The sequence below is a fragment of the Daucus carota genome, chromosome 8 (assembly GCF_001625215.2).
Source record: "Daucus carota subsp. sativus chromosome 8, DH1 v3.0, whole genome shotgun sequence".
In the NCBI taxonomy this organism is placed as follows: domain Eukaryota; kingdom Viridiplantae; phylum Streptophyta; class Magnoliopsida; order Apiales; family Apiaceae; genus Daucus; species Daucus carota.
This window is the reverse complement of record NC_030388.2, coordinates 24963559-24972672: the sequence shown is the minus strand read 5'-3', so window position 1 is coordinate 24972672 and position 9114 is coordinate 24963559. Positions and strand designations below refer to the sequence as shown.

General features: G+C 34.4%; 2 protein-coding genes across 3 annotated transcripts; one reads left to right on the top strand and one right to left on the bottom strand.

Moving 5' to 3' along the window:
- Positions 1–1030: 1030 nt before the first annotated feature.
- Positions 1031–6843, top strand: LOC108200083 (beta-1,3-galactosyltransferase GALT1). Of its 2 annotated transcripts, none has more exons than XM_017368144.2 (8): positions 1031–1250; positions 2023–3068; positions 4052–4284; positions 4367–4648; positions 4922–5050; positions 5127–5306; positions 6097–6204; positions 6317–6843. In XM_017368144.2, exons 2-8 carry the CDS (start codon positions 2309–2311, stop codon positions 6524–6526), a joined length of 1902 nt encoding a protein of 633 aa, XP_017223633.1. In that variant the 5' UTR covers positions 1031–1250; positions 2023–2308; the 3' UTR covers positions 6527–6843. The 2 variants fall into 2 exon arrangements, with proteins under 2 accessions (XP_017223633.1, XP_017223634.1); XM_017368145.2 differs by having other exon boundaries at positions 1056–1250; positions 4055–4284.
- Positions 6844–7128: 285 nt separating this feature from the next.
- On the bottom strand, positions 7129–7826 carry LOC108198417 (protein DMP9). The gene has a single exon (XM_017366172.2). The coding sequence runs from the start codon at positions 7784–7786 to the stop codon at positions 7136–7138; it is 651 nt and encodes a 216-aa protein (XP_017221661.1). The 5' UTR covers positions 7787–7826; the 3' UTR covers positions 7129–7135.
- Between the last annotated feature and the right edge of the window lie 1288 nt (positions 7827–9114).

Sequence of the window (9114 nt, the reverse complement as noted above, 5' to 3'; positions counted from 1 at the left end):
TCTAAATTTGTAAAAGTTGAAAAATAATAAAGATAAATATTTTTAATACATATTACACACACGGCCATATCTATTTTCTTGCCCCTTTATGTGTTTCTGATTTATAAACCTGAATATAAGAAGTTAGAAATTCTAATATTTTTTTAGTGAGTTTTAATATTTTATTTTACAATAATTGTAGACGATCACTTTAAAAAATAGTTTATAATAATTTATTATCATATTAATAATTTTTATATCCAATAAATTATAAGCTTCAAAAAATTATCTGAACATGTAAATTAAAAATTACCTCTCAATTATAATTAATTTCTTTTTAAAAACTATAATCACTTTTATATATTATACCAAACGGACACCGTATCCTCTTGTTTAATTTTCTAAACGGTTTTAATATAAGTTTCGCAAACATAAAACAGATATGATGGAAAAGGGGTCCGCAATCCGCATGGGTTGTGGGGGTCGTGGCCACTGGCCAGTGGCCTGCAGTGTGGTTCACCGGCACAGTAGGTGACAAATGTCAGAAAATCGATCCTTATTCGGATGATTTAGGACCAGTTTTAATAGGTTTCTGTACACCTAATTTCGCCAGTGGTAGCCTAGTAAACCGAACGAATGAAGTCGAGTTTCCGATTTATTTTGGTTCGATAGAAATATTTCACGGCACCGTAATTAGATTTAAATGTGGCATCTTTCATCTTTCACATGATATTTATTATGTGCAAAAACATTAATCTTGGACGATTTAATACCACCTATTTTGTATATATCACCTTGCTGCATCGATTAACGATATCATAATAAAATTATAAAATTTTTATGATGTGTCCACGTGCACACAATAATCATTAACTTTCTAGTCCATGAACACACAGTAAAAAAACCGATAAAATTATAACAGTGGTGTACTTTACTAAACGCGGTAATGATAATAGTTTTCGCTTTTCCATAAAAGGAGATCCGGAAAATCGCTAGATGATTCAAACTGTTGTCAATTTTTATTTTTTTTTTCAATTTTTTTTGCTTAGACATACATACATTGAGACATACACAACAAACAGTACTGTACAGTATTCCAAGGCGACGAAGAAGACGAAGCTGTATAACTTAGACTTGTTATACACTTGAAAAAACACATCGACCAATCTTACCATTTCTTTTATTATCACTCCGTAGACTTCAAGTCCAATTCACCTCTCTCTCTCTCTCTCCCCCCCCCTCTCTCTATCTCTCTCCCTTCAATTTCTGAGGTATGTCTCTCCACTTCAAAATTTTCACTTGCAGAACATAGTAATTTCACATTATTACCTCTTCATTTTAACCTCTATTCCTTCGTACATGTCTGTGTCGGCGTGTTTAATTTTTATGTAGCTAATGCAATGCCTCGATTTGCTTACTAATATGCTTCGTGATAGTTTCTTTGAAGTTCATTAAGCTGATTATATTATTCTGTATGTATATGCGTTTGTATCTGCGTCTATGTGCTATGCAGATCTAATGAGTTTTACATTTCTAATTACTCTTTGATTATATTGTTAGCAGTTGAATAACGAATCTCATTTCGAACATTTTAAAATAATTTAATTGTAGCATTTCTTTTTTTGTATATATATTTTATGCATAATTTTATTTTGCAATTCTATTTTTGTATGCATTTGGAATTTTGTTGTTAATTTCTTGTTTAGGAATGCCTGCTGTGGATGGCAATGGAATATATTATACACAAGTATTTACGGAGAAAAGCAACTTATTGTCGCCATTATGATATTATTCAACTTAGTAATTTCTGTTGTTAGTTATGCTGCGTATTGTTGCTGGTTGAGTACTCAGTGGAGTAATTCCTTGGTTAAGTGAATGTTCAAATTTCTTGGTTTGCCGTTGCATAATTTAAATTTTGTTTTAATTTTTATTGTAAATTTATGTATTGAAATTCATGGAGGAACTTACCTGCAAGTTGGTCGTTGTAGTTGACTTAATCTAGAAAAGCTTTCGCATCATGACTTATTTCTATTACTCTGCCAGGGTATTCTTCTTGGTGCAGTTTGTTATACTTATATAACGCTTGGAGAGACAGATCAGATCCCCTTTACATCTTATGGTCAAAGTGTGTGTACAACTCTTGATCTTAATTGGGATAAATGTACTTGTGATCCAGAGCTAATCTCTGTGCAAAGCAACATAGTGTCTCAAGTTATCTTATCGATTTTGCTAGAAGAAGTCTAACCCGTCAAGTTGCTTTCGGAGACAGTTATTAAGAAACATGTACCCAGTTAAAAATTGATTTACAATACATTGGTTTTGCACAGCAATGAAGAAATGGTATGTTGGTATTCTATTTGCATCCAGTCTAATGTTACTGGTGCTGGGGTACTGTGTCATGAAAAATCCTGTGGCGGAAATTTATCATGCAAGTCCGGTATTTTTCAATACAACAAATCCTCTTGAATGGATCAGTTCTACAGGTCCTCCAGCTGTTCAGCATCCAGATAATGGTAGCCAAGTTGTATCAGCACAGACCATCGTCTTCGATCTCTTTGCTAAAAGGAACATTTCCAAGGAAGAGATACAATCTCTGAATACATGGAACCTAATGAAGCACTTGATCAGTCATGAGCAAGCTCTACCTAATGCAGTAGAGGCTATCAAGGAAGCTGGCATTGCTTGGAATAGTCTTATGATTTCTGTCGAAGAGGAAAGACGTAACAGAAATGAAAATTCGAGTAGGAGGGGAAATGAGAAACAATGTCCCCATTTTCTCAAGAAAATGAATGATACGGAACTTAATGATACAGGTTTTAGATTAAGGGCTCCTTGTGGCTTAACACAAGGTTCTTCAATTACTATAATTGGCATTCCAGATGGACTTCTGGGTAATTTTCGAATTGACTTAACTGGTGAACCACTTCCAGGGGAACCAGATCCACCTGTAATTTTGCACTACAATGTTAGGCTACACGGTGATAAAATTACTGAGGATCCTGTAATTGTTCAGAACACTTGGACTGTTGCCCATGATTGGGGTGATGAGGAGCGTTGCCCATCTCCCGATCCTGATCAGAATAAGAAAGGTACAATATCTATCTTTTTCTTTTCTGTGTCAGTGTGTGTGTGTAATTTTTTTTCGATTGCTCCACACCAGAGACAATATATAGCTATTAAGGCTAACAGTGGTTGCTGAATTCCTCATGGTCATGTTAGCCTGTCCTGAACAGTAATAACTATGCCTTTTGTTATATTATCAAAGTTCCTCGTGCAAATATATAAATTCCTCGTGCAAATATGTAAATTCGGGCAGTTGTGAAGATAACAATTAGCTCCAAGCGAAAATTTTGTGATCATAAGTAATTTCGCGGCATATTCTGAAGAACCACTTTTCCTGAATACCATGTGATGATATTAAATCAATATATTTGATTAAGTTCGCAAAATGAAAAGAATAGAGCATAAATGTGAAAGTAAACTGGGGAAATTGGTCATAAACCTGTTAGGCACATGCAGCTGTGTGAAGTCTTACGTCCTAGATTACTATTTACATTACTCCTTATACACATCTTTTGGTTGCGAGTTCTGACACTGAACATTATGCTTGATGTATGCACATGTTGAGAGTCAAATTTTGTTGTATGTAAAGGTCATGGCATTTTTTGGATGGAATTGTAAATCCTCATCTTGAAATTTATTAAAAGTTTGACAAGCTTTTTGTTGAAGGTTTTACTCATAGTCTCATACATTAGTGCCTTCTGTGGTGTAATTTATTCCGTTTCTAGTTGCTAGATGTTTAGCAAATGTGTTAATCAAAATGGAAATTTGAAGGTACTTATTGCTTATATAAAAACAGACAAAAATAAATAATAATTTTGGATATCGTTGGCTAGTTGGCAACTTCATTTTTCTTGTACAACTGTTAAAATATATTGTCCTAACTTTATTATCTTTTACGCGTGCATGTTGTGATCTTTTAAATTATAAACATAAGTCGAGGGCAAAATTATAATTTTTTATTTCTGCATTGAAATATTTTGTTGGTTAACTCAACTTCAAAGTGAAACAGCAGTTGATGGACTGGATCAGTGCAACAATATGGTGGGTAAAGCTGATACCCGAGTTCTTAGGAGCCACAGAAATGAAACAAAGAAGGTTGCCATGATTCAAGACGGATCTATTGCAACAAAATATTTTCCTTTTAAACAAGGTTATCTATCAGTTGCTACTCTTAGGGTGGGCTTGGAAGGAATCCAAATGACAGTAGATGGAAAGCATGTTACATCATTTGCTTTACGCGAGGTACTCCCTCCCTCCTTAAGTTTCTTAGTAGTTTTCATTTCAATCAGACCTCTGTTAAGAAGTTGGTATATATTCTGTTCAGACTTTGGAGCCATGGCTTGTTAGTGAAGTACGGATATCAGGAGACTTGAGATTAGCTTCTGTGGTGGCCAGTGGATTACCCACTTCTGAAGATCTAGACCACATAGTTGACTTGGAAGCACTAAAATCAGCTCCACTCAGTCCTCATAAAGAATTAAATCTCTTCATTGGTGTATTTTCTACGGCGAACAACTTTAAGCGGAGGATGGCAGTTCGGCGAACATGGATGCAGTATGCTGCTGTAAGGTCCGGCGAAGTTGCAGTGCGCTTTTTTGTTGGTTTGGTAAGTCGTACATATTATATGTGTGTGTATCCTCTATCCTGTATTCAATTACTAGTGTAAATAAATGTTTGCTACCACTAATTCTGTTGAAAAATTATCAGTTAGTGCCAAGGCTAGTATTGGTGTTATTAACCTAAAATTTATTAAGAATCTTAAAAAGGAAACTAATTTAGCAAAGAAAAAGGAAGGGAAAACTATATATAAGTTACTCAGAGTTTTCATCTTGTTGTCATGCTTCTATTTTCAACTGAAAACTCTTTATTTAAATAATAGCATAAAAATCAAAGGGTGAATGAGGAGCTCTGGAATGAGGCACGGACATATGGAGATATACAGCTCATGCCTTTTGTTGACTACTACAGCCTTATCTCGTGGAAGACAATAGCCATCTGCATCTATGGGGTATCATCCTGTCCTTAACTCCGTTCTTTATGCTAGGAGAAGCCCTACTTGTCTTATTGACTTGTTTATTCAATAGACACAGGTGGTTTCAGCAAAATATATCATGAAGACAGATGACGATGCATTTGTCCGTGTTGATGAAATAATTACTTCCCTGGATGGACTGCATGTGAGTCACGGGTTGCTTTATGGTCTCATCAATTCAGATTCTCGACCTCATAGGGATCCTGATAGCAAATGGCATATTACCCCCGAGGTATCTATCTCATGTAAACTCTTTTTTTTATAAATCGATTCATGTGACTATCCGAAACAGAAGTGCATTCTTTTTGAAAATAGTACTTAATCCATGTTCTGAAACTATATGTTTTACTATGGTAGTCTATTATATTGGTTTGTATCAAGTTTTCTTGTTTGTACTGCATTAGTGCATCTTATGTAGCCTATATCAGAAAGATATTGAATTGCTCTATTCTAGTTATTTGACTTCACTACATTTCCTGATATATTTCCATAAACATAAATGCGATTTTGTGAACCAATTCGTGGACCTTATACACATCACAAACCTGTCTAATTATGTTAAGATACAAGGTCTGCACAAGGTGCCTATAAATTTTTTTATAACCTTCCTTTGTGCATCTGGGAAATATATAAAGTGTGGATGCTATACTTGAATGTTTCACTTGAACTTCTTTTGAGAACAATTTCTTTTGCATTAAACATGTAGACAATGCTCAATTCCTCTGTTCTTTTATGTTGCACTATAAAGACTTCGAAAGTAATGGTATCAATTATGATAGTCATGTGGAGAGGTACTTGAGAAATTGGATAAATTAGCACAAATAAAACTTTTTGTTCTTTACTTTTCTTTTGTCTTTGTTCTTCACCAAGGAAGAAACACTTTAATAATATTCTCGCTCCTACTTGTGAAGGAGAAACCAGTTAATTTTTACACATTCTTAAGACGTTAGGATCAGAACTGCATGTTTAATTTGTTTAATTTTAAGAGCAATGTGTCTAATATATCTCCCTATATTCCCTAGGAATGGTCTGAAGACACTTACCCACCCTGGGCACATGGTCCCGGTTATGTTGTAACAAATGATATAGCAACAACAATCTACAGGAGACACAAAAAGGGCCGTCTTAAGGTATTTTAGATAGAGAGGATCCTCCATCTCACCTCAACCCCTCTCGTCTGTTATAGAGAGACGTTCAATCAAAGTATATATATCTTATATAAAATCTGAATATTTACTCCAGATGTTCAAGCTCGAAGATGTTGCCATGGGAATCTGGATTGCGGATATGAAGAAGAAAGGATTAGAAGTTACATATGCAAAGGAAGAAAGGATCTTCAACGAAGGGTGCAATGATGGTTACGTGATCGCCCACTACCAAGCTCCCAGAGAGCTTCTTTGCCTGTGGCAGAAGCTTCAAGAAGGAAATCGTGCTTTATGCTGCAGTGATTAACATATGGTTTCTGGAAATTTGTTTCCTGTGGAATATACTTTTAACCAACACCGGATCTAACTCAGCAGACAGAGTTGCAATTGAAAAACGCTTTCAGTAAAGAGGGTGCGCTGGGAAAAGATTTAATAGAGCTAGTTAATGAATGGTTGGATAGAAATACTTACTGTTATGATTAGGAGAATAGTAGTAAATATGTATGATGCGCGGCATAGTCGGTAGAAATACATAACAGATGAGTTTGCACTATTTGCAATGGAGATATGTATAGAAAACAATGTTTTATCAAACACGGTGCTAACCATTTTTTTTTCTTTATAAATTACTCTGTTGGTATACAGGAACGTGTGAGAAATTGATGCAAGCATTGGAAGAATATTTAATGGAGATGAATGATAAAATGATCACAAGCCAGAGAGTTTGGCACAGTACTAACAGAACTTTCACAAGCAAATATCACAAAACAAGAGAACAACAAAGACAACATCCCTGTTACATAACTAATAGTATCAAAGTACCAAACAATACTAGAGCCGGTTCTTCCCTAACAGACTGAAATCTACACACTGAAACTTATTTGATACTACAATAGAGTAAACATAGATACTAACATCAAGCAGGCAAGAGCCCGACACCAGAGCGAGTCGTCGGGAAAATAAGAAACAGACCACTGCAAACAATTCCCACCATCAAAGGAAAGCTCTGCATCACTTCATCCATTTCCTTGGCGTGTCCAGGAAACAAACAATCCGTGACACGATGGTCTGAGAACGCGATGGCCACAAAAACCATCACAGACATAACCGCATGGACGAAGTCATTGAATCCAACTTTATACCTATCATCCTGTGGAACTGCAACACCAGCAGGATTAAACAACGAGAGACCACTTGGTGTCACAAAGCCGTAGTAAACCTTCCCATCCGGACCACGGAAACTATCCGTAAAGTGAAAGAAGAAACACGAAAGAGTGCAAATCCCCATGAGAACATTCATCATCACAATGCTGACAGAACTGCAATGCCCTTTGCCATAGATCGACGGGAGCGCCATCTCAAACGTGAGAAGGGTCCCTGTTGGGAGAAAATTAACGAGCATCGAGGTTTTCGAGATTGTTTTCTGAACACCATTGGCAACTGCTCGTCGTTTTCGCCCCCCACTCAGACTCCCTGTCTCTGGCAGAGCAGGCTGCTGTGTTGAAGAAGAGGGTTCATACTTCGGAGAGGTGTAAACTTTGATTCCAATTTCTTCAGGTTGAGCCATGATTCTAAGGATTCAGAAGCAGTGTAAATAAGAGGGCAGATGAGCATATATTCCTTTGATCTTTCCTTTATATTTAGCAGCTCTGATAACTGCATGTTTATGTTTATGTTTATCTTTCTAAAATTTGAAAGCACAACCGCAAGTAACTGCCAGGGCGGTTTAAATCATAGAATAACTGCCTAGTTCTTGAAATATGTATATCTTCCAAATAAATTACGTTTGATTTTTGGGCACATTAAATTACTATTTTTCATTTTTTATTTATGAATCAAAATATAAGTTTAATATTTTTATTCAGACAAAAAAAATTTAAAAAATGATTATTGTAGATATATAGTCTTACAATTGTGTGTTAAAAAATCAAGCGTCTCATATCTACTTGAAAATAGAGTAGATATTTGGTTTAGAATATGTAAGTGAAATTGTATTTGGAAACCGAAGGAGTTTTGAATATTATAATAGAATAAATTAATTATACAAAAAAATTATTAAGTATTACTATAATTATATTTATATTATTAATAATACATAAAAAGTATATTTACATACATTATTTTGAAATTAAAAATTGTAAAGCCAAACAGGATAATCCAAGTAGAAATTACTCCGCTCGCGATAAACTTCATTTTATTACCCACATGCATAATCATTTTAATAATACTAGCTTATAACCCGTGCAAGGCACGGGAACTTTTTAATTATCTATAAGCTTTTTAATTATATTATAAATGGTGTGAAAGAATTTAATTTATAAATAATAAATTAAAATTTCCAATTAAATAAAATTTGAAATTATGATTTGTTTGTAAGCCAGAACTATTGTAAAAATATATAGGTTCTACTTTTCAGACTTGTTTCTGTAAAAAAAAAAAAAAAAAACTGGTCACACATGTTGGATCATCCGACAGTGGTTGGCGATGCAGTATAAAATACACCGTCACACCCATTAATGGCTTCAAATAAACTATTGTAATCAACCCATTGCTTTTCTCTTATGTATCATGCCAAATATTAAATTTTTTCTATCAAATTTTAATATATATTGAGTAGAATATGTGACGTCAACCTCCATTAGATTATATTTATAAATGTGTTTTATATTAGAATTATTATAGTACGATTTAAATTTGGCTTACTAATCTTAAAATATATTAGATAAAAATAATTTTGTGATGGTGCGATTTATATGATTCTACAATTAAAACTGGTAGGAAATATTTATTTTGGATTAAAAAAATCATAAACATGTGAAAGACAGAATTTGTTTTGGATTCAGAAAAAGAATCATAAACATGCAAGTAGATATCAGTTGCCTTATAGAATTAGAA